The sequence below is a fragment of the Eumetopias jubatus genome, unplaced genomic scaffold, assembly GCF_037043125.1.
Source record: "Eumetopias jubatus isolate StellerSeaLion01/CBP00866 unplaced genomic scaffold, mEumJub1_p1.0 scaffold_8, whole genome shotgun sequence".
Classification (NCBI taxonomy): Eukaryota; Metazoa; Chordata; class Mammalia; order Carnivora; family Otariidae; genus Eumetopias; species Eumetopias jubatus.
Window position 1 is genome coordinate 61,065,778 of NW_028274814.1, and position 26,088 is coordinate 61,091,865.

The window sequence follows — 26,088 nt, forward strand, 5'->3', positions numbered from 1 at the left end:
GTTTGTGGTTATAGGACTGAGGGTTCCAGATTCTTGCTGTCAGCTAGAGGTGTCCCTGAGTTTCTTGACAGTTGGGCCTCTCAGCATAGGAAGCCCATAACATGGCATCTTGCTTCTTCAAAGCCAGCAGGAGAATTAGTGACTCCAGCCAAGTCAAGAGTTGTGATCTTATGTACCTTAATCATATAATCACATACAGGTATATCCCATCACCTTTGCAATGTTCTATTGGTTAGACGCAATACATAGGTCCTGTCCATACTCAAGGGGAGGAAACTACACAAGGGTGTAAACATTAGGCGGCAGAGATCAAAAGGGACACCCTGGATTCTGTGTACCTTACTACCACAGTAGATTGCTGAAAATGGTTTAAGATTTTTTGGGTCATTCTTTTATTCTTAAGATACATAAAGTATGTTCCCCAAATGTGCATGGGAATGTTTCCAGACTTGTTTTTATAATCTGCTTTTACTCACTTAGTAATTTTGAGTGCTCATTTGTGTCCACAAATTTTCTTCATATACTATACCTTTTTGGGAATATATCATATTTTACTTAACCAATCTGTCTCAACTGGATATTTTTTCTCTATTATAAACAGCATCATAATGAATATTCTTGCAGCAAAACATTTCCATGCACCCTTAATTATAGCATAGGATGAATGGTGCTTATTTATTTCCAGAAGGCTGCTCTGCTTGGGCAGGATTTAAGGAACTATTTCCCTGAAGAAAATAAGGAAGCTCCACTGAAGGTAGATATTGATCAGAATTCTTCAGAGAAACAGAACCAATTGAGTGTGTGTGTGTGTATGGGTGGATAGAGGGATGGATAGATGGATAGATAGATAGATAGATACATACATACATACATAGATTTATTATAAGGAATTGGCTGACATGATTAGGGAGGCAGGCAAGTCCCACGATCTGTCTGTAAGTCAGGAAGCTAGAGACCTCAGGAGCTAATGGTTTAGTTCCAGTCTGAATCCAACCAAAGCTTCCCCAATGAGAACCGGGAAAGCATATGGCATAGTTCCTGTCTAGAGGCAGCCTCAAGACCAAAGAAGAGCTGATGGTTCCATCTGAGTCCAAAAGCAGGAAGAAAGCTGAAGTCCCAGTTCAAACAAAGGCAGCCAGGCAGAAAAAATTCTCTCTTACTTACAGGAGGGCCCACGTTTTTGTTCTACTCAGGCTCACACTCGTTAGGAAGGACAATCTGCATTAGTTAGTCTACCAATTTAAATGTTCATTTCATCTAAAAATACCTTCACAGAAATATCCAGAATAACACTTGACCAAATATTTGGACATCCCATGGCCCAGTTAAGTTGACACATAAAAATCCATGACAGGAGGCATTTTCAGTTTGAGGTATGTGATAGAGGGCTTAGAGTTTTAGTGGAGGAAAATAAGATGAAGATATTCTTGTTGGTTTCACAGCTCTCTTTTCAATTCTATAAATAAAAGGAATAATAACCATCTCTCTAAATGTATTTTTTCCCTTCTCAGTACCTCCTAACACTGCCAAATGACATTTGCCATTAAATTAATACAGATCTTCCTCGACTTATGATGGGGTTACACCCTGACAGATTCATTATAAATTGAAAATACCCTAAATTAAAAATGCATTTAATACATTTAACCTACCAAACATCATAGCTTAGTCTAGCCTACCTTAAGTGCTCAGAACACTTATATTAGCCTGCAGTTAGGCAAAATCATTTAATACAAAGCCTATTTTATAATAAAGTATTGAATATCTCATGTAATGAATATTGTACAAAAAGTGAAAAACAGAATTGTTGTATGGGTACAAAATGGTTGTAAATGTATTTGTTGTTAACCTTTGTGATTGCATGGCTGACTAGGAGCTGCGGCTTAATGCTACTGTCTAGCATCAAGAAAGAGTATCATACTGCATATCACTAGCCAGGGAAAAGATCAAAATTTGAAGTACAATTTCTACTGAATGTGTATCACTTTGCAACCACTGTAAAGTTGAAAATCAAACCACTGTAAGTTGGGGACTAGCTGTACTCTCTTTAAAGTTATTCATTCATTTGTTAGTCTATATTTACCTCCTTGAAGGGAGAATCTTCACCCCTGCATCCACCCTGTCCCCAGAGCATATATCTCAAGGCAGGCTTCAGTTAGAAGTAAAAGACAAGTCTTATGCTTAAATAAGATTGGTGTGTCAATTACGAACTTACTTTCTGAATGTGATAGTAGGAATGACTGTATCTAAGAATGGCCTCTCCACATCAGTTTACCCAAAAAAGATTCGAAGTACTTACTTGAGACTGAAATTTCATCTAGGGTAGATGCTGAATGCCTTTGTTTTCTCCCCACATTTTCATATTTAACTAATAACACTTTTTTTTGTGCCCTGAGAAAAATATATGCAGTAGTTAATTTTTAACTTTATTTTTGAAGTATAGTTGACATAAAATGTTACATCAGTTTCAGGTGTACAACATAGTGATTCAACAAGTCTATAGTTATGCTGTGCTCACCCCAAGTGTAGCTACCTTCTGTCACCATACCACACTATTACAATACTGCTGACTATATGCCCTATGTTGTGCATTTTATCCTGACTTTTTCTTTTTCTTTTTTTTAAGATTTTATTTATTTACTTGGAGAGAGAGTGAGTGAGCTGGGGAGGGGCAGAGGCAGAGGGAGAGAATCTCAAGTAGACTCCAAGCTGAGCACAGAGCCCGACACAGGGCTCAATCTCATGACCCTGAGATCATGACCTGAGTCAAGATCAAGAGTTGGATGCTTAACTGACTGAGCCACCCAGGTGCCCCTCCCCATGACTTTTTCTATAACTGGGAGCCTGTATCTACCACTCCTCTTCACTTGTTTTGGCCATCCCCCCCCACCCCTTCTCCTCTGGCAACCATCAGTATGTTGTATTTGTGGGTCTGTTTCTGCTTTTTGTTGGTTTGTTTACTGTTTTTGTTGTTTTAGATTCTACATATAAGTGAAATCATATGGTATTTATCTCTGTTTGACTTATTTCACTTGGCATAATACCCTCCATGTTGTCACAAATGGCAAGATCTCATCCTTTTTTATGGCTGAGTAATATTCCATTATGGATATATAATGCATTTTTAAATACATATAATGCATTTTAAAATGCAAACTCATTCCTATGTGATGTGTATGTATACATCTTTATCTACTCATCAATCAGTGGATACTTGGGCTGCTTCTGTATCTTGGTTATTGTAAATAATGCTGCAATAAATATAGGGGTGCATATATCTTTTCAAATTAGTGTTTTTGTATTTTTTGAGTATATACCCAGTAGTGGAATTGCTGAAGCATATGGTAATTCTATTTTTAACTTTTTGAGGAACCACCATACTGTTTTCCAGAGTGGCTGCACCAGTTAGCATTCCCACCAACAGTACATGAGAGTTCCTTTTTCTCCACATTCTTGCCAACACTTGTTGTTTCTTGTGTTTTTTATTTTAGTCATTCTGACAGGTGTGAGGTGATATCTCATTGTGGTCTTGATTTGCATTTCCCTGAATATGAGTGATGTTGAGCATCTTTTCATGTATCTGTTGGCCATCTGGATGTCTTCTCTGAAGAAATATCTGTGTATGTCTTCTGCCCATTTTTTAATGGCTTATTTGATCTTTGTTTTTTGGGGGGTTTTTTTGGTGTTGTATAAGTTCTTTATATAATTTGGATAGTAACCCTTTATCAGATATGTTATTTGCAAATATATTCTCCCATCTTGAAGTTTGCCTTTGAGTTTTGTTGATTTTTTTCCTTCACTGTGCAGAAGCTGTTTATTTTAATGTAATTCCAATAGTTTATTTTAGCTTTTGTTTCCTTTGCCTCAGGAGACATACCTAAAAAAATGTTGCTACAGCTTGTGTCAGAGAAATTACTGCCTGTGTTCTTTTCTAGAATTTTTATGGTTTCAGGTTTCATATTTGGGTCTTTTTTTTTTAAATGCAAACTCATTCCTATGTTTATTTTCATTTTCTCTAGTAATTTACAGCATCTGCTATTGATTCTTTAATTTAGTCTTCACATTTTTGTGAATTATCTCTTAATATTGACTGCTATACAAAGAAATGATATTTGTCAGTATTCGTAGGATCCTACAATCATCCAGCTATTTACACAATAGAAACTGACATTATGTTTTTCGATCATCAACACATATTGGGACCTATAGCAAATCAAGCATATTTTATGAAATACAATGATGCAACCAAATAATGTAGATCAACACAATTCTTTTTTCCCTGTCTTTTCTAAAAATGTAAGGCAAGAGGCATGACTTAAAATATTCTTATGATCTGTGATTCCAGTAGTAAAAGAACATGTCATTTCAGTAAATGTCCTGTCTCTTCTCTCCCTTGTGCTCTAAATTCCATTATATAGATATTTTTCCTTCCTCTTTCTTTCTCTTTCTCATTCTTTCTTTCTTTTTCTTTCTTCTTTCCTTCTTTCTCTTTTTTCTTCTTTTTTTATTTCTTTTTTCTTTTCCCATTTTGTCTTCAATTTCTAGTTTCTTTTATTGAAATAAATTTCATCTGTACTGCTTCCTTTTGGAAATTTAGATTTCTCTGTAATCAGTTTTTTTGTTTGTTTCATTTCAGGTGTAGAATTTATTGATTCATCACTTATATACAACACCCAGTGCTCCTCACAAGTGCCCTCCTTAATGCCCATCACCCATTTAACCCATCCCTCTGCCTACCTCCCCTCCAGCAACCCTTAGTTTGTTCTCTGTAGTTAAGAGTATATTTTATGGTTTGCTTCTCTCTCCCCCCACCCCCCATGTTCATTTGTTTTGTTTCTTAAATTCCACATATGAGTGAAATCATATGGTATTTGTCTCTCTCTGACGGGCTTATTTCACTTAGCATAATACTCTCTAGCTCTATCCATGTCATTGCAAATGGTAAGATTTCATTCTTTTTGATGGCCGAGTAATATTCCAGAGTAATATTCCAGTGTGTGTGTGTGTGTGTGCGTGCATGCAAGCATGTGCATGCGCACGTGTGTACACATGCTCTTGTATACACACACCACATATTGTCTATCCATTCATCACCTAATGGACATTTGGGTTCTTTCCATAATTTGGCTATTGTTGATAATGCTGCTATATAAACATCAGGAGACATGTATCCCTTTGAGTCAGTATTTTTGTATCCTTTGGGTAAATACCTAGTAGTGCAATTGCTGGGTCATAGAATAGTTCTGTTTTTAACTTTTTGAGGAGCCTTCATACTGTTTTCCAGAGTGGCTGTACAAGTCTGCATTTCCACCAACAGTGTAAGAAGGTTTCCCTTTCTCCATATCCTCACCAACATCTGTTATTTCCTGTGTCATTAATTTTAGCCATTCTAACAAGTGTGAGGTGATATCTCATTGTAGTTTTGTGAATATGAGTGATATTGAGCATCTTTTCATGTGTCTGTTGGCCATCTGGATGTCTTCTTTTTTTTTTAAGATTTTATTTATTTGAGAGAGAGAGAATGAGAGATAGAGAGCACAAGAGGGAAGAGGGTCAGAGGGAGAAGCAGACTCCCCGCTGAGCAGGGAGCCCGAAGCGGGACTCGATCCCGGGACTCCAGGATCATGACCTGAGCCGAAGGCAGTCGCTTAACCAACTGAGCCACCCAGGCGCCCATCTGGATGTCTTCTTTGGAAAAATGTTTTTTCATGTCTTCTGTCCATTTTATAATGGGATTATTTGTTTTGGGGGTGTTGAGTTTGATAAGTTCTTTATAGATTTTGGATACTAACCCTTTATCAGATATGTCATTTGCAGATATCTTCTCCCATTACGAAGGTTGCCTTTTAGTTTTGTTGATTGTTTCCTTCACTGTACAAAACTTTTTATCTTGATGTAGTCCCAATAGTTTATTTTTGCTTTTGTTTCCCTTGCCTCAGGAGACATGTCTAGTAAGAAGATGCTATGGTCAATGTCAAAGAGGTTACTGCCTATGTTCCTAGGATTTTGATGGTTTCCTGTCTCACATTTATGCCTTTCATCCATTTTGAATTTATTTTTGTGTATGGTATAAGAAAGTGGTCTAGTTTCATTCTTTTGCATGTTCCTGCCCAGTTTTCCCAACACCATTTGTTGAATAGACTGCCTTTTTCCCATTGAATATTCTTTCCTGCTTTGTCAAAGATTAGTTGACCATATAGTTGTGGGTCCAGTTCTGGGTTTTCTGTTCCGTTGACTTATGTGTCTTTTTGTGCCAGTACTGTGTCGATCACTACAGCTCTGTAATATAACTTGAAGTCTGGAATTGTGATGCCTCCAGCTTTGCTTTTCTTTTTCAAGATTGCTTTGGCTATTTGGGGTCTTTTGTGGTTCCATACAAATTTTAGGGTTGTTTGTTCTAGATCTATGAAAAGTGCTGGTGGTATTTTGGTAGGGATTACCTTAAATATGTAGATTGCTTTGGGTAGTATAGACATTTTAACAATATTTGTTCTTCCAATCCATGAACATGGGATGTTTTTCCATTTATTTGTGTCAACTTCAATTTGTTTCATAAGTGTTCTATAGTTCTCAAAGTACAAATCTTTTACCTCTTTGGTTAGGTTTATTCCTAGGTATCTTATGGGTTTTGGTGCAGTTGTAAATGGGACTGATTCCTTGTTTTCTCTTTCTGTTGTATCACTCTACCATTTTTTGCATTTTTTGTATATGGCCTTTATGATGTTGAGGTATGTTCCCTCTATCCCTACTTTGTTGAGACTTTTTCTCAAAAATGGATGCTATACTTTGTCAAATGTTTTTCTGTATCTGTTGAGATGATCATATGGTTCTTATCTTTTCTTTTATTAATGTGTATCATATTGATTTTGCAAATATTGAACTACCCTTGCAACCCAGGAGTAAATCCTGCTTGATTGTGGTGAATGATTCTTTTAATGAAACTGTTAGATTCAATTTGCTAGTATTTTGTTGAGAATTTCTGAGTTCATGTTCATCAGGGATATTGGCCTCTATTCCTTTTTTTAGTGGAGTCTTTGTTTGCTTTTGGAATCGGGAATGCTGGCCTTGTAGAATGAGTTTGGATGTTTTCCTTCCATTTCTATTTTTTTTGAATATTTTGAGAGTCATATTTATGTCTTTAATCTATTTTGAGTTTATTTTTGTGTATAGTATAAATAAGTGGTCCAGTTTCGTTCATTTGCATGTAGGTGTCCAATACCAGCTTTTCCTAATACCATTTGTTGAAAAGTGTCTTTTTTCAATTGCATATTCTTGCCTCCTTTGTTGAAGATCAATTGACCATATAAGTGTGGGTTTATTTTTAGGCTTTCTGTTCTGTTCTATTGATCTATTTGCTATTTTCGTGCCAGTACCATACTGTTTTGATCACTACAGTTTGTAATATATCTTGAAATCTGTGATTGTGATACCTCCAGTTTTGTTCTTCTTTTTCAAGATAGTTTTGTCAATTTGAGGTCTTTTGTGGTTCCAAACAAATTTTAGGATTATATGTTCTAATTTCACGAGAAATGCTGTTGGTATTTTGATAAGGATTGCATTAAATCTATAGATTGCTTTGGGTAGTATGTACACTTTAACAATATTTTTTCTCCCAATCCATGAGCATGGAATATCTTTCCATTCATTTGTGTCATCTTAAATTTCTTTCATCAGTGTTTTATAGTTTTCAGAGTACCCGTCTTTCATGTACTTGGTTAAGTTTATTCCTAGGTATTCGTGCAATTGTAAGTGGGATAGTTTTCTTTCTTTTTTTTTAAATCTTTTTAAAATTCTTTTTAAAGGTTTTATTTATCTGACAGAGAGAGACACAGCGAGAGAGAGAACGCAAGCAGGGGGAGAGGGAGAAGCAGGCTTCCCGTGCAGCAGGGAGGCTCATGTGGGGCTCGATCCCAGGACCCTGAGATCATGACCTGAGCCGAAGGCAGACACTTAATGACTGAGCCACCCAGGGGCCCCAAGTGGGATTGTTTTCTTAAATTCTCTTTCTGCTACTTCATTATTAGCATATAGAAATGCAGTGGATTTCTGTATATTGATTTTGAATCCTGTGACTTCACTGAATTCATCAGTTCTAGTAGTTTTTTGGGGGAGGTCTTTGGGTTTTCTATACATAGTCTCATGTCATCTGCAAATAGTGAAAGTTTTACTTCTTCCTTACTAATTTGGATGCCTTTTATTTCTATTTCTTGTCTGATCGCTATGGCCAGGACTTCTAGTACTATGCTGAATAAAAGTGGTGAGAGTGGACATCCTTGCCTTGTTCCTGCTCTTATGGGAAAAGCTCTCAGTTTTTCTCAAGTAAGATGTTAGCACTGGGTTTTTCATATCTGACCTTTATTATGTTGAAGTATGCTCCCTCTAAACCTACTTTGTTGAAGGTTTTTTTTTTTTTTATCATGAATGATGTTGTACTTTGTCAGATGCTTTTTCTGCTCTACTGAAATATGGGTTTTATCCTTTCTCTTGTTGATGTGATGTATCACATTGATTGATTTGCAAGTATTGAACCACCCTTACATCCTAGGAGTAAATCCCACTTGATCATGAAGAAGGATTTTTTTAATGTTTTGGATTTGGTTTGCTAGTATTTTGTTGAGGATTTCTGCATCTATGGTCATCGGAGATATTGGTTGATAGTTCTCTTTTTTTGCAGTGTCTTTATCTGTTTTTGGTATCAGAATAATCCTGGATGCATAGAACGAATTTGGAAGCTTTCCCTTCTCTCCTATTTTTTCGGAATAGTTTGAAAGGAGTAGGATAGCTATTAACTCTTCTTTAAATGTTTGCTAGAATTCACCTGTGAGGTCATCTGATTCTGAACTTTTTTTGTCAGCAGGTTTTCGTTTGTTTGTTTTTTGTTTTAACAGATGCAGTCGCATCGCTGGTAACTGGTATGTTCACATTTTCTATTTCTTTCTGATTCAGTTTTGTGGGTTGTATGTGTCTAGGAATTTATCCATTTCTTCTAGTTTGTCCAATTTGTTGGCATACAATTTTTCATAATATTCTCTTATAATCCTAATCCTTTGTATTTTTGTTGTGTTGATTCTTTTTTCTTTTCTTCCTCCCTCCCTCCCTCCCTCACTCCCTTCCTTCCTTCCTCCCTTCCTTCCTTTCTTTCTCTCTCTCCCTCTTTCCTTCCTTCCTTCCTCCTCCTCTTCTCTCTTTGTCTTTCTTTCTTTCTCTCTCACTCTTTCCTTCCTTCCTTCCTCCTCCTTCTCTCCTCCCTTCCTTCCTCCCACCCTTCCTTCATCTTTGAAAAGATCAGCAAAATTGAGCCACCACGCATCCCTGGATGGAATGATCTGAATATATCTGTTAGATCCATCTGGTCCAATGTATCCTCCAAAGCCACTGTTTCATTGTTGATGTTCTGTCTAGATGATCTATCCATTGATGTAAATGGGGTATATCTTTTGTATTACTCCCTTTATCATTAGAAGTGTCCTTCTTTGTCTCTCGTTAAGTCTTTGGTTTAAAGTCTATTTTGTCTAAGTATTGCTACCCTAGCTTTCTTTTCATTTCATTTCATTTCCATATGCATGACAAATGCTTTTCCATCCCTTCACCTGCAATCCTCATGTGTCTTTAAGTCTGAAATGAGTCTCTTGCAGGCAGCATGTCAATGGTTCTTGCTTGTTTATCCATCTGTCACTCTAGTTTTTTGATTGGAACATTTAGTCCATTTACATTCAAAGTATTTGATGAGTTTGTACTTATTGCCATTTTGTTGCTTGTTTTATAGTTTTATAGTTATGTTAATCACTATACATTACATCATTAGTTTTTGGTGTAGTGTTCCATGATTCATTGCGTACAACACCCAGTGCTCCATTCAGTACGTGCCCTCTTTAATACCTATCACCAGGCTAACCCATCCCACCACCACCCTCCCCTCTAGAACCCTCAGTTTGTTTCTCAGAGTCCATAGTCTCTCATGGTTCGTCTCCCCCTCCGATTCCCCCCCTTCATTTTTCCCTTCCTACTATCTTCTTTTTTTTTTTTTTAACATATAATGTATTATTTGTTTCAGAGGTACAGGTCTGTGATTCAACAGTCTCACACAATTCACAGCACTCACCATAGTACATACCCTCCCCAGTGTCCATCATTTTATAGTTGTTTTTGTAGTTCTTCTTTATTCCTTTCTTCTCTTGCTCTATTCTTTCATGGTTTGCTGGTTTTCTTTCTTTCTTTTTTTTTCCATATCATACAATTTTTTATTTTTCCATAAGGACATGCATTATGATTTATAGCATAGAATAGAATCTTAGGAATCAAAATTTGTGCTTCAAAGAAATGCTACATTGGGACAGAAAGGATAGAAATTCATCAAAGTGGAAGCTTAGAATATTGGATTCTATATTTGGCTCTTATGACATTCAAGAAGTATTTACCCATTTATCTTAATCTGTACAAATCTTAATATACACAAATCTATACCCTTCTGATAAGAAGTGTTTGGTAAGCTTTTCAAGGTCGCTCCCATAGCTTACCTACTACATGTCCTTAAGAATTCTACAAAGGGGCATTTCTTCTCCTCAGATATAGAAAGCACAAGACTCCCCCAAATATTGGCTACTTTTAATGTTTTCTTAATGGCTACAACAGAGTTTGATGGCTAAGTTTATGTGTCAACTTGACTGGGCTAAGGGATGTCCAAATAGTAGTCAAACTTTATTTATGGATGTGTCTGTGAGGGTGTTTCTGGAAGAGATTAACATTTGTGTTTGTTTATTTGTTTTATTTTGGGCTTTTTTTTGGTCTTCAAATCTTTTTTTGTGTGTGATTTTTTCCAAATTTTTATTTAAATTCTACTTAGTTAACATATAATATTGGTTTCAAGAGTAGAATTTAGTGATTCATCACTTATATACAACACCCAGTGCTCAACACAAGTGCCTTCCTTAATACCCATCACCTATTTGCCTGCCTCTCCTCCATCAATCCTCAGTTCTATATATTTAAGTCTCTTATGGTTTGCTTCCCTTTCTTTTTTCCCCCCTTCCCCTATGTTTATCTGTTTTGTTTCTTAAATTCCACATATGAGTGAAATCATATTTTATTTGTCTTTCTCTGATTGGCTTATTTCACTTAGCATAACACAGTCTAGCTCCATCCATGTCATTGCAAATAACAAGATTTCATTCTTTTTGATGACTGAATAATATTCCATTGTGTATATATACACCATATCTTCTTTTTTTTAATTAACACATAATGTATTATTTGTTTCAGGGGTACAGGTCTTACACCATATCTTCTTTATCCATTTGTCGGTCGATGGACATTTGGGCTCTTTCCATGCTGGTTTCCTTTGGTTATATGCTTGGATTCATTTCTTTTTATTTTTTGCATATCTGTTACAGGTTTTTGATTTGTGATTACCACTAGGTTTATATCTAACATCTTATGCATATAGCACATTATATTAAATTGCTGGCCATTTAAGTTTCAACCCCATCTTAAAGCACTAAGTTTTTACTCCTCTGCCACCTGTATTTTTGCTATAAAGTTTCATACTTTTGTGAATTCCTTGACTGACTTTTATAGGTATACTTAATTGTAGTGCTTTTGCGCATCCTACTTTTCTTACTCCTGCTTGTCTTTCTACTCATAGAGTCCCCTTTAACATTTCTTGTAAGGCTGGTTATTGGTCATGAATTCCTTTAAATTTTGTTTGGGAAACTCATTACCTCTCCTTTTCTGAGTGATAGCCTTGCTGGATAGAGTATGCTTGGTTGTAGTTTGTTGTTGTTGTTGTTGTTTTCGGCACTTTGAACATATATCATGCCACTCTTCTCTGGCCTGCCTAGTTTCTGCTCAAACATCAGTTGAGAGCTTCATGGGGTTTCCCTTGTATGTAACTGTTTTCTTTCTCTTGCTGCTTTTTTTTTTTTTTTTTAATATTTATTATTTGAGAGTGAGAGAAAGAGAGAGAGAGAGAGAGAACATGCACAGGAGGAGGGTCAGAGGGAGAGAGAATCTTCAGCAGAGTCCCTGCTGAGCACAGTGGCCAACACAGGACTCAGTCCCAGGGACTCCCCACCCAAGATCATGATCCGAGCTGAAATCAAGAGTCAGACACTTACCTGACTGAGCGACCAAAGTACCCATCTCCTGCTGCTTTTAAAATTCTCTCTTTATCACTGCTTTTTGCCATTTTAATTACTATGTGTCTTGGTGTGGACTTGCTTGGGTTGGTTTTGTGCCCTCTCTGTGCCTCCTGGGTCTGGATTTGTGTTTCCTTCCCCAGGGTTGGAAAGTTTTCAGCTGCTATTTCTTCAAATAAATTTTCCTCCCTTTTTCTCTTTTCTCCTTCTGGGATCCTTTAATGTCAACATTATTACTTGATGGTGTCATTGAATTCCCTTAATCTGTACTCATTATTAGTCTTTTTTCTTTCTCCTGTTCAACTAGATCTCTTTCCACTACTTTGTTCTCCAGGTCACTGATCCATTCTTCTGTTTCCTCAACACTACTATTTATTCCCTGTAGTGTATTTTAAATTCCAAGTATTGAGTTATTCATCTCTGGTTGGTTCTTTTTTTTTTTTTTTTTTTAAGTAGGCTCCACACCCAGTGGAGGCTTGAACTCATGGCCCTGAGATCAAGAACTGAGCTGAGGTCAAGAGTCCAATACTTAACTGAACCACCCAGGCGCCCCTCTGATTGGTTCTTTTTTATGTTTTCTTTCTCTTTGTTGAGGGTCTTACTGAGATCCTCCACTCTTTTCTCAAGTCCATTGGGTATCTTTATTACCATTACTTTAAATTCTCTAACTGGCATATTACTTACCTCTGTTTTATTTAGCTCTTTTGCTGTGATTTTGTGCTCTTCTTTCATTTGGGACATATTCCTCTGTCACCTCATTTTGTCTAACTTTGTTTCTATGTGTTAGAAAACTCAGTTCCATCTCTTGCTCTTGAAAGAGGTGGGCTAATGAAGTGGAGGTCCTGTAGTGCCCTGCAGTGCAATGTCTCCTGTTCACCAGGACCTGACACTTCAGGAGTGTCTCCTATGTGTTTTGTGTGCACCCTACTGTTGTGGCTAAGCCACATTTGCTTTCAGTTCAGTCATCTGCAATAGTTCTCCTTGCCTGTTTGGGCAGGATTTGGTCCCTGTGTGGTTAATGGGCTACTCTGGAGCCACCTTTGGCTTGAGTTGGATCAGATTGGGTGTTCGCCAGAGCTGTGGTCATACAGAACTGCAAGGCTCCCTTCCTGTGTTGTCCCCTGAGAAGCTTTCTTTGGTGGGTGGGGCCTATAGTCAGACCAGATGTCTGCCCCCTGTCCACTTTTGGGACCATAGTCAAACTGATGTATGTGGTTATCTTCCCCTCTCCCTGGGACAGGTGTCAGTTTGGAGTGGTGCTGGTCCTCTTGGGATACTTGCACACTGCCAGGCACGGGGCACTGCTTTGGATGGATTCCCTCTGAGGGTATGTTGGATTGAGTGGGTCCACAGGAGAAAGCTGGGGTAGGGTCACTGTTAACATGCTAGGTGGAAAGAGGTCACACTGCAGGTTCCTGCAGGTGTCCATATATCTAGACTGGGCAGGGGGAAAGGCTGGCGCTTGCCAGCACTTTTTTTCTTGGAGGAGTCTCCCAATGGTCCCTGTCCCTCCTGCACATGTTCTAAAATTAGTAAATAAATCTTCCCATATATTCCAGGTGTTTTTCAGATTGCCACTTCTCTGTTATATCTCAGCAGTGTTGTTATGCTGTCTTTTAAGGGCAGGAATCCATTTCCTGTTGCCCTCCTGCTCTCCCAGAGCCATGCCTGCTGCTTTCTAAGGTTCTAGGTGTTAAACCCCACTGATTTTAAGAACTTGCAAAGTTAAGCCCCTCTGGTTTTCAAAGCCAAATGTTATGGGGATCCATCTTCCCAATGGGGATCCCCCATGCCTGGGATGCCTGGTGTGGAGTGTGCTCCTTTCTGATTTCTGTTCCTGTGGTGTCCCTCCCTCCTGCGGACAGTCTCATGAGTCAGTTTGGTTTCTCTACCCTTCCTACCTTTTTTGATGTGGCCTCTTTTCTACATTTAGCTGTGGAGAGTCTGTCTGTTCTGCCAGTGTTCAGGTTATTTTCTGGATTGTTCATACTGATGTGCGTGTTATCTAGATGTATCCATGGGATGGGGTGAGTTTGGGATCCTCCTACTCTGCCATCTTCCCCAGATGTCCTACAAGTTTTATGGTTTTATATCTCACTAATTTGGCCCTTAATCCATTTTGAGTTTGTTTTTGTTTGTGGTATAAGAAAGTGGTCTAGTTTCATTCTTTTGCATGTAGCTGTCCAGTTTTCCCAGCAGCATTTTCTGAAGAGACTGTCTTCTCTCCATTATATATTCTTGCCTCCTCTGTCATAGATTAATTGACCATATAAGCATGAGTTTATTTCTGGGCTCTGGAGTCTGTTTTATTGACCTATGTGTCTATTTTTGTACCAGTACCATACTGTTTTGATTACTACAGCCTTATAATATAACTTAAAGTCTAGGGTTGTGATGCCTTCAGCTTTGTTCTTTTTCAAGATTGCTTTGACTATTCGGGGTTGTCTGTGGTTCCATACATGTTTTAGGATTATTCTAGTTATGTGAAAGATGCTGTTGGTATTCACTGAATGCTTTTTTTTTAAAAAAAGATTTTATTTTTTTGAGAGAGAGAGAATGAGAGAGAGAGAGCACATGAGAGAGGGGAGGGTCAGAGGGAGAAGCAGACTCCCTGCCGAGCAGGGAGCCTGATGCGGGACTCGATCCAGGGACTCCAGGATCATGACCTGAGCTGAAGGCAGTTGCTCAACCAACAGAGCCACCCAGGTGCCCTCACTGAATGCTTTTTAAGGAAAGAATGGGAGATACAAAAAAGAATGTCGCCTTTTGATTACTCTCACAAGTGATTATTGAGTATATATATATATATATCATGCATATTTAAACCTCACAACAACTGTGTATGGTAGTTTTTATCATCCCCATTTCACAGATAAGAAAACTGAGGCTTAAAGAGATTAAGAAATTTTCCCAAATCTACACACCTGGTACATGCCAGAGCACAAGGGTCCTGAAAGAGTTGAGCACTTCACTCTTCACTTTTAAAACGTAATCTTAATACATCTTTCAAAAGGGATGCCTGGGTGGCTCAGCTGGTTAAGCAGCTGCCTTCGGCTCAGGTCATGATCCTGAGGTCCTGGGATTGAGTCCCGCATCGGGCTCCTTGCTCAGCAGGGAGCCTGCTTCTCCCTTGCCTGCCACTCTTGCTTGTGTTCACTCTCTCTCTCTCTCTCTGATTAAAAAAAAAAATACATCTTTCAAAATTAATTTGCCTTTCTTCCTAAGGTTCAGTTGGAGTTGCCAAAATAATAGATTACCTGAGACAAGCAAGTAGTCAAAATTCTGAAGATAGTGGACTTGAGGAGCTATGGAACATACTTGATCCTGAAAAGGGAGACCTACATGTGGACCTGGAAATTTTTTGTGCCATCCTGAAAGAATGGATGGCTTGCTGTAGAAACAAATGGTAATCATTGGGGTGCCTGTGTGGCACAGTCGGTTGAGTGTCTGACTCTTAGTTTCAGCTCAGGTCATGATCTCATGGTTATGAGATCAAGCCCTGTGTCCAGCTCTGTACTCAGTGCGGAGTCTGCTTGAGACTCCCTCCCCCTCTCCCTCTGCCCCTCCCCCCTGTTCTCGAGCCCGTGAGCTCTCTCTCTCTCTCTCTCTCTCTCTCTTAAATAAATAAATCTTTTAAAAAAATGGTAATCATAGTCCCAGCAGGATGCATATTCAGGTTCTGTTTTAACAACTGACTACAATTAATGCTAATCACTATGTGTGTGTGTCTGTGTGTGTTGATGGAAGTACTATAGATATATCCAGTGCTCCTCACACTTTAGCATGTACTGGAATCACCTGAACTATTTATCATACCTGATTGTTGCCCCCCAACCATGATTCAGCAGGTCTGGGGTGAAGCCTGATAATTTGCATTTCCAACATATTTCCAAGTGATAATGATGCTGAGGAGTGTATGTGTACACATAGGGGTGATAAGCATACTTTGAGAATGTATTATATTAATTATGTTAATCCTAATAACATCCATTTATTGTGATTAGGGGCAGCACATATTATTATGTTCTCATAAAAAATTGAGCTGACATAGGAGTGAAGCAAATTATTGATAATGACCAGCAAATCTCCAAATGCATTTAAACTCAGAGTGAGTGCCCTTTAGAGGTCAGTGGGGATAATTAGGCAGTGAATATAATTTGAAAGCCTAGGATAAAGAGAAGCTAAAGGGAAAAGGAAAAAAGTGGAATTAGAAAAAAAAAAAAAAGGAGAAGAGTATGCATGATGTCAGGTGTGCCTGTGTGGAACCTGGAGAAATTTTACCTTCTTTCATAGGAAGCCTAATTTCTCTGGCTTTAATCAGCCACCGATCTCCAGCTATCAGCTTATATATACTAGGAATTTTCTTAAATAACACTGCAAGCCTAAAAAGTGACAAAACTTGCTAGATTTCATGTAGGGTTAGGATGTCTAGATGACTTAAGATGACCAAAATGTTGTTTGCCAAGAACGAGTTAATCATGAAAGCAAGATAAATTCATAAAAATATCTAATTTTGCTAGTAATCAAAGGAATACAAATAAAGACAACATACCAGTTTTGCCCATCAGTTTTAAAAGAATAACTCTACCCCATGTTGTCAAGGCAGGTGGAGAAATAAGCCTCCTTTCATACAGTGTTGCTGGTAGTGCAAGTTGGCATAGTTTTTTCAAGAACAATTTAGGAATATATATCAAACCCTTAAAAATATGTGATGTATTTGGGCTAGTCATGTAACTTCAAGAAGAATAACCAACCATATATGTATGTTTATGACAGTGATAAATATAAGCAACTTACAAATTTTAAAATAGAGGGTCAGATTAATAAATTATAATGCTTCCATCCACTAGAATCCTAGTCACTCAAAATTATAATTAGATAAACATTTGAGAAGAGAAATATTCATATATATTTATTTCAAATATGACCGTAAATACATATATGTATTATAAACCCATATTAAGGGAAAATATGCATAAAGTTGGGAAGAATATATTCCAAAATGATTATCTTTCCATGATGGTTTCATCTTTCTGTTTTTTTCTTATGCATTTTCCCATTTTTCTAAAATACTTAGGTTTGTATAATAAAAGTATTAAAAATCTATTATAAGATGGTGTGAGAGCAAAAGAAAAAAACAATTTTTATAAAAAAAGTAAAGAAAAATGTGGGAGGTATAAGCACAAAATAGAAGAACAGAAACTCAAATGGTGATAGGTATATAGCTATCAATAGTGAAGTGGTGCGTGAATTATTCTGACAGACGTCGCACATTGAAACACAATGAGATGTTAGTACAGATCTAGAGAATTCTGTAGCTGTTCCAAAGAGATAGTCTAAGTATTTGGCACTTAGAAAGATTAAATAAAACTTAAAAGCATAGTATAGAGACTCTTAAAAAGGAAATGGTTGAAACTTTAATATGTTTGAGGGTTAGAGCTAGAATTTGTGTTCTGGATAGTGGACTATATAGAGCTTTCCCCAAATTTCAGGAGTAAAAGCTCAAAGTACAATTCATTTAGGTTCAACTTGGTTTTCCATGAGAAAGGAAAAATGATAGCACCATGAAAGTATTCGTTGTTCATGCCTTTTCCTTCCCAATTTTTCAAATCCTACAGTCTTGTTATCTCTGCAAACTTATTACGCCAAACTATGTGTTGACTTCCTAATCCCTTGAGACCTCCCGTCCCCAATCATAAGCGCTGCACATCATTACCTGCCTACTTCTGCATGCACATATTCTTTTTCAGGTTAGATTAAAAGTTAATGGAAGATAGAGGTAATGCCTTAAGTTTCTTTTCTGTTACCCTATCTAAGCACAATGTCGAACTCCAAATAGTTGCTGAAAGAATAGTTTTAAAATTCAGAAAGAAATACCTGAATAGAGAAGTTACAGAGCACATCTGAAAAAGTAGCTGAGCTTTGGGCTGGCAAAGAATCCTAGCTCATGGGTTTTGTTTGGTTGCAGGGAAAGAATGAGTGGTGGATCAGGTGGCACCGAGGATTCTGTTTTTGAACAGGACAGCATAAAATCAAGTAGAGCAAGTATGCATGTGTTTCTTCCTGTTTGTTCTGCCACTTTCTTGTGGTCTGGAGAAATGGATTTTTCATAAAACACTCTTGTATGTGTTTCAGTTAAGATGACCACAGATAAAACAGAATCTACGTCATGGAGCTTCGAGGCTTTGGGTGGAGATATGTCTAAAGGAGTCTTGTAAGCATTCTTACTTGTAATGCTTTCTCAAGTACCTCTTATTTCTTTTTCTCATTTATTTCATAGGTCTACTTGTTTTACTTATGATAAAGCCACTTAGCTTTGTGTGTGTGTGTGTGTGTGTTTGTGTGTGTGTGTGGCTAACCAATCTTTTATTTAACTCTTGACTATTCTATCCCAATTGTATTAGAACTAATTTCACTAGGAGCACGATTTATATAAGACTCACATTATATAAACTAACATTTCCTCACTAATAAAACCCTTCTCCTACATTAACTTCATGTGCTTTCCATGGAAAACAAGTTCCATTTGAGGTAAAATTATGACATTGACCTTCAGCTCTTTGGGTGATTGTTTTTAAAGCACCTCTTTAATAGATACTTTTAGATATGAATGAGAAAGAATGTTTTCTGCTAAAGGTGTGTAAGTTTTAAACATCAAGAAGAGGCAGTTCTCTCTCTCCCTTATGTTCTCTTTGCCACTTTAGGTTTGCCCCTGCAGAAACGTGTGGTAGGAACCATGTGCTCAAGCTGTGCTAAGCACTGAGATAAAATGGCAGAGAGGAGAAGGCCTAGGACTCCATGAAACATGCCGTCTAGACTCTCAAAGGGCCTGAGCTCTAATGTCAGGATCGAGGGTGACAAACACATTAACACGCTGTAGAAAATATTAGGAAAGATGAATCCTAAACTGTGAGCTACAGGCTGCAAACATAAGTCTCTAGGAATTGTTTCCTAGTTAAAGGCCTATTAAAACCTGCCAAGATCGCTTGGCTGAAAGAGTAACAATGTGTCAGTTTATTTCAGAGCCCTCATAACCCGGGCAGAAATGGAAACTCTTCATAGGAGGCCGAGGCAAGTGTTAGAAGCGAAGTGGAAAAGAATTAACAAAGCTGTGGCAGCTGACTTCACAGCTGGCCGATGCTGAATATTTGGCAGTTTTGGAAAAATCTCTGCTACTGTAACAATGCTTGAATAAATATTTATTATATAAATGGACTACACTTACTAGGATTGAAAGGGATAAAGTAGAAAGTTGCACAGTGATATATGCTTTATTTTGATCAGGAGGGATTGGAGATGTTGAAGATGATTCTCATTCATTCTTTCACCCACAGAGAAATTTCTGATTTGATTACCTATGTAGCAGACCTGCATTTTCACAAGCAGAAACTGGAGGAGGAAAACAATAAGTTTAAATCGGCATCAGAAACCTTGGAAGAAGCTAACTGCCAGTTATCAGAGGATTGTACTGAGTTACGCCATCAGATAAAAAGGTGACCCATAGAGAAGGGGACAGTGTGCTGGGAGCTTTCCCTTCTTAAAAAATCTGTTTTTTAAATTGGGTTATAATTCACATGGCATAAAATTTTACCCTTTTAAGGTGTACAATTCAGTGTTTTTTACTGTATTTGCAAGGTTGTGCAGCCAATTACCATGATGCAATTCATCACTCCTGAAAGGAAACCCATCGCTGTTAAGTGTCACTCCCTATTTCCCTTCCCCTCAGCCCCTCACAACCACTAATCTACTTTCTGTCTCTATGGATTTACCTGTTCTGGCCATTTCACATAAATGGAATCATACAACATGTGACCTTTGTGTCTGGTTTCTTTTACTTAGCATAATGTTGTCAAGGTTCCATGTAGCATATATGGAACTACTTTGTTCCTTTTTGTGGCTGAATAATATTCCATTGTATGGACATACAGTTTTGTTTATCCATTCTTCAGAGTATGGATATTTGGGGGTATTTTCACTTTTTGGCTATTACAAATACTCCTGGTATGAACGTTGGTATACAAATTTCTGTGTGAACATAGGGTCTTAGTTCTCCTTGGTATATACCTAGAAGTGAAATTGCTGTGTAGTGACTTATAGTTAGAATCTTGAAGAATGGCCAAATTGTTTCCAAAGCAGCTGTACTATTTTAGATTTTTGCTAGCAATGTTTGGCAGTTCTTTTCTAGCAATGATATTCTTTATGTCATTGTCTAGTAATGATATTTTGCTAGTTTGCTAATTGCTTTTCTAACAATGATATTCTTTATTGTCATTCAAAGCAGTGTTGCCTATTTAAGACCAATATACCTATTGACCAAGTGTGGATCTCTCCAAAGCATTCTGTTGTTCAGCTGAACTCTTACTCTATGCAAATTCCCATGCTAAGTACAGTTGACCCTTGAATAACAGATCTGATCTGCACGGGTCCACTTACACATGAATTTTCTTCAATAAAGACAGTACAATACTATAAGTGTATTTTTTCTTTTTTTAAGATTTTATTTATTTATTTGGCAGAGAGGTACAGAGCGAGAACAAGTAGGCAGAGAGGCAGGCAGAGGGAGAGGGAGAAGCAGGCTCCCCGCCGAGCAGGGAGCCCGATGCGGGGCTCAATCCCAGGACCCTGGGATCACGACCTGAGCCGAAGGCAGCTGCTTAACCGACTGAGCTTTCTTCCTTATGATTTTCTTAATATTTTATTTTCTCCAGCTTACTTTATTGCAAGAATACAGTATATAATACATATAACATAGAAAATATGTGTTAATCAGCTGTTGATGTTATTGATAAGGCTTCCAGTCAACAGTAGGCTATTAGTAGTTAAGTTTGGGGGCGAGTCAGAAATTACACATAGATATTTTAGGAGGGTTGGTGCACTTCACACCCATGTTGTTCAAGGGCCAACTATATTATGAGAGATTCATTGATAAGCCAGGTTTTAAAATGTGCTTTCAGGGGTACATGATAAGGATGATGGATAATAAGAAAAGTTGTGACTTTAGCTTAAGATAAAAAGGGATAAAGGACCTAGGGGACATATCACATAGTATCAGGTACTGGTAAAATGGGTTGTGAGGAGATGCCTAAACTTCAGGGGAAAAAAGCAGCAAAGTTCTCACAAAGTCTGTAGTTACAGATGTTGTAGGTGCTAAAATTTTGAACAGAAAAGTTCTAAGTTAACTTGAAAAGACAGTAAAGCATTCTGACCATGGATTCTTCCCCTCATAAATTTTGACCAGCCAGTCCAGCCTCCAAACCAATCTATAAAATAAATAAAAAGAACTGCTTACCTTGAGTTTTCTCCATTCCACAATAGTTTTATTTATTATTTATTTGAAATATAATAATTCAGTTTCTCTTAAAAATCTATGCCTTAATAAAAAGAAAAAAAAGTCTATGCCTTGAGAGGTGCCTGGGTGGCTCAGGCTGTTTAGCGTCTGCCTTCAGCTTAGGTCATGATCTTAGGGTCCTGGGTTCGAGCCCCACATTGGGCTCCCTGCTCAGCAGAGAATCTGCTTCTCCCTCTCCCTTTGCCTGCCACTCCCCCTGCTTGTGCTCTCTCTCAAATAGATAAAATCTTAAAAAAAAAAATCTATGTCTTAGAGGAATCTACTACTTAGTTCAACTAAACATCATCTTTCATCCGGATCACTGCAACAGCCTCCTGATTCATCTCCCTGCCTTTCCAAAACTAGTGCCACATGGGCAGGAATGCTAGTCTGACCACATCATGTCTCTGCTTTAAACACATCCATTGATCCCTATCACCTTCAGGATGAAATTCAATTTGCAGAGTCCTTTCTGACAGGGTTTCTGTTGCTGATCTCTACTCCCGTTTTCCACTCTAGGTTCCAACAATATCTAACTGCTTGCAGCCACTCAATGGGCTGCTGTTTGCTCTCTCTCTTCCCCCACCCCTACCCTCCCATTATCTGAGCTGTCTGCCTTTTACCCAGTGTCTACAGAACTTGGGTTCACTCTAATCTTGGTTCTTATCACACTGTATTATAATTATGATTGTCTGTTTACCCTTCTCTGTTTATCCTTCTGGTCTGTAAGCTCCAGGAAGGTAGAGTTCTCATGCTTGGACTCACTCTTGTCTTCTTCAGGGCCTAACATAATGCCTGGTACAGAGCTGGAGCTCCATGAACATTTATTGAATGATCAGTGTAATTTCCTTAGCAAGGAAAAAAATGGTACCTTCTTTGAGACCCTGCTCAGAAAACAGTTTATAATCCAGTGGGAATACAAATAAGCAATTCCATGATATGAATTACCATAATTCATTTAATACTTTTTGTTGTTGTTGTTGGACATTTAGGTTGTTGGTATTGTAAACAATGCTATAATAAACTTCTAATGTAAAGTACATAGACACTATTTGTAATGATTTGTTTAGTTGTTCCTCTCCTTCACTAGTATGTAACCTCTACAAGGGCAAGGACTGTGTCTCTTGTTCACCATCATAGGCCTCTTTGCAGGATACAGCTCCTAGAACATGGTATCAGTCAATAAATACTTGTAGAGGGGCGCCTGGGTGGCTCATTTGGTTAAGCGACTGCCTTCGGCTCAGGTCATGATCCTGGAGTCCCGGGATTGAGTTCCGCATCGGGCTCCCTGCTCAACAGGGAGTCTGCTTCTCCCTCTGACCCTCTTCCTTCTCATGCTCTCTCTCATTCTCTCTCTCTCAAATAAATAAACAAAATCTTTAAAATAAATAAATAAATAAATACTTGTAGAATTGCATTAACTAAATATTATATCTTAGTGGAAGGAAAGAACCATGCGATTCAGCCAATGATGAATTTCAAAGGGAGACTCCAAATTTTTATCCTCAAGAATGTTTGTTTCCTTCTATCTCTCTTCCCCCCACCACACTCCCCCCAAATCTCTTCCTTTTCTAAGGACTGTGAAAGATCATGGGTGTATTTTTACTATTGTTGGCATCTGGCTTAAGCCTTTAGTGGTTTTCAGCTTGGGTACAAAAATAGTCCTTGGCTTTACTTTGTATCTTTGACGGTTATATTTGAGGTTTTGCTCATTGCCTCCCCCTCCCATCCCCACAGTGCCCACCAAGCTATTATGAGAACAAATCTGTTAAAAGAAGAACTGGAGGAACTGAAAATTAGTATGAATGCTTCTGAAGAGCAGAAGACCATGATTTTAGCCCAGAACAAACAGTTAGTAAGTCAGCCAAGTAATTTGAAATTGGCATATAGTTTACATAACTGAAATCCAAGAGGGTTTATTTGGGCAAAAATCAGAAGTCAGGGGGACGCCTGGGTGGCTCAGTCAGTTAAGCGTCTGCCTTTGGCTCAGGTCATGATACCAGGGTCCTGAGATCAAGTCCCTGCTCGGTGGGGAGCCTGCTTCCCCTCTGCCTGCTGCTCCCCCTGCTTGTGTTCTCTCTATCTCTCTGACAAATAAATAAATAAAAACCTTTTTAAAAAATCAGAAGTCAGGTACGCCTGGGTGGCTCAGTTGGTTAAGCATCTGCCTTCAGCCCAGGTCCTGATCCCGGGATCCTGGGATCAAGTTCCACGTCGGGCTCCTTGCTCAGCAGGGAGCCTGCTTCTCCCTCTCCCTCTCCCACTCCCCCTGCTTGTGCTCTCTCTCTCTCTCACTATCTCTCTCTCTGACAAATAAATAAATAAAATCTTAAAAAAAATCAGAAGCCAGTAGGCTGATGAATGAATTGGTAATACCTTAGAAAAGTAAAGGCAAATAGGATAGACTTTTTCTTTTCAGCCAAGATTAAAATTCTTTACAAAACTCAGTCATATTCACAAAGGTTTCTGAAGATCTAGAAGATCTCTGGAATGCTTCCTGAAGTTGATAGGTGAATTCATAAATACCTGATACTAAAAACCACTTGAATTCTCTAAAAAAATAAATTCCCTATCAAATTTTCACCTTTTTCTCAGGTTTAAAAAAATCCATTATCTTAGTACTTACAGATTACTAAGAAGCCCCATAAATCAGTCCTTACACTAAATAAACACAGGCTTGAAAATTTTAGAACAAAACATTATTTAGACTAAGCTTTAAATTAAAGCTAAGTTTTAACTAAAAACTAAGTTAAACTAAATTGAAAACCAAGTTTCTAAATTGAGAATGTTAAATTATTATCTATTTATAGATAATATATATATTATATATATATATAATATAATATCTATTATGCTGACAACGGTGGGGTCAGATGAAAGTCATTCAGACTAATTCCTTTTTAGATCTATAAGCCATCAGGAGACTTGGGCTCCAGGCCTATGTCACTCCCACAACCAACACAGATTAGCTTAGCTCTTGCCTCAGTGGCACAAATGTGGGGACTAGACTCACTGAGTGTCAGGTGACTCTGCAAGTCTCTGAATGCAGTACAGGAAAGACTCAGTTTGGGACCACAGAGGAACTTGTATGTGGAGGAAATGCTGAGAAACGAGCAAGTAGCCATTCTTGTGAGTCAGACTGCTGACATCCAAGGCCTGACTCCAGCGACTGTGTAACTTTAGGCAAACCATGTAAACTCTTTTGCCTTTAGCATCCTCACGTATAAAATGAAGATAACTGTACTACCTACCCTAGGGCTGGAAGGGTTAAATAAGTTAATACGTGTAAAATCATCAATGTCCTTTTTGGACAATTGATGATTTGGGCTCAATATTGTTAGCTGCGATTGTTAAAAGGTCAGAATCCTAGATACACAATCCTAACCTTTTGCATTTTATAGTGTTTTACAATTTCAAAAGAATTTTTACTACTTTACCTCATTGGTCATAGAAATTCTGTGAGGTAAAAACAGAAGTTGATATTCTTCAATTAAAAAAATTAATAGTTATAGGTGAAGTCCAGAAATGTTTTGATTATTCAAAGTCAATTATCTGATAAACGCAGAGCTACGACTGAACTCAGGTCTTCAGATTCCAATTACATGGTGTGTGTGTTCTTTCATTCTCATACCAATGACATCTTAACCTGAGCTGGTTCCCCTTTTATTTCTATGTTATAAAGGTAATACCTGTTCACTCTATAAAATGAGGAAATGCAGGGGTCCCAGGGTGACTCAGCCAGTTAAGTGTCCGACTCTTGATTTCAACTCAGGTCATGATCTCAGGGTTGTGGGACTGAGCCCTGGGTTGGGCTCTGCACTGAGCATGAAGCATATGCTTAGGACTCTCTCTCTCCCTCTCCCTCTACTCCTCTGCCCCCCTCCCCCTCCCCCTGCAAGCATGTGTGTGTGCACACACATGCTCTCTCCCTCTCTCAAAAAAAAAAAAAAAAAAGGAAATGCCTATTAACAAAGAAAAAATAAAATCCCACAAAATCCTTAACTTATTCTATCCACAAGATTTGCTGTTAACATTTTGGCATTTATCTTGTCCTAGAATATTTTTTCTTCTCGTGGTTCTGAGTTTTGGGCTCTTCATTATAAAACAGTTTTTGATATTCATATGTTCTGGCAATATTGAATCTGAGAATATCCACCGCTTCAAGTAGAAAGTTAGAACTTTTTGTGATTTCAAGGTGCCATTTAAATAGATGAATTCATACTACCTGTCATAAGTGGACAGTGGGAATGTTGCAGGGAAAGAAGCCGGGCTATTCCTTTTTTGTTTTTCCTCTTTCCTTCCCTGTCATGTTGAGTCAAAGAGAAGAGTGACGATATCTTATAAATCCCAAGAAACTAGAAGCCAAAGGCTTAGCTTCATACTGAGAATATTTTCAGACTAAGCTCCTTTGTGATATGTCAATACCATGTTTAAAGTTGATAAAGAGAAAGAATGTCAGTAGTCTTAGAGGTAAATAAGTGGTATTTTCAAAAACTTCTAAATACTTTTTAATTCCTTTCTCTTAATGAATCAGGAGACAGAAAACCGGGCTCTGATTCTTAAGATTCGGATTCTCCAAGAAGAGGTATGCTGAAATTATTAAACACAGGTAGAGAAAAACATATG

At 37.9% G+C, this 26,088-nt stretch overlaps 1 protein-coding gene across 1 annotated transcript in view; it reads left to right on the top strand.

Moving 5' to 3' along the window:
• Window positions 1-26,088, top strand: part of IRAG2 (inositol 1,4,5-triphosphate receptor associated 2) — a 116,025-nt gene that overhangs the window by 13,574 nt on the left and 76,363 nt on the right. The window contains exons 2-7 of the mRNA XM_088025708.1: window positions 15,360-15,540; window positions 18,103-18,179; window positions 18,270-18,348; window positions 19,469-19,627; window positions 23,200-23,317; window positions 25,997-26,047. Of these exons, the coding sequence (XP_087881834.1) occupies window positions 15,360-15,540; window positions 18,103-18,179; window positions 18,270-18,348; window positions 19,469-19,627; window positions 23,200-23,317; window positions 25,997-26,047 (665 nt within the window). The remainder of the gene's footprint in view (window positions 1-15,359; window positions 15,541-18,102; window positions 18,180-18,269; window positions 18,349-19,468; window positions 19,628-23,199; window positions 23,318-25,996; window positions 26,048-26,088) is intronic.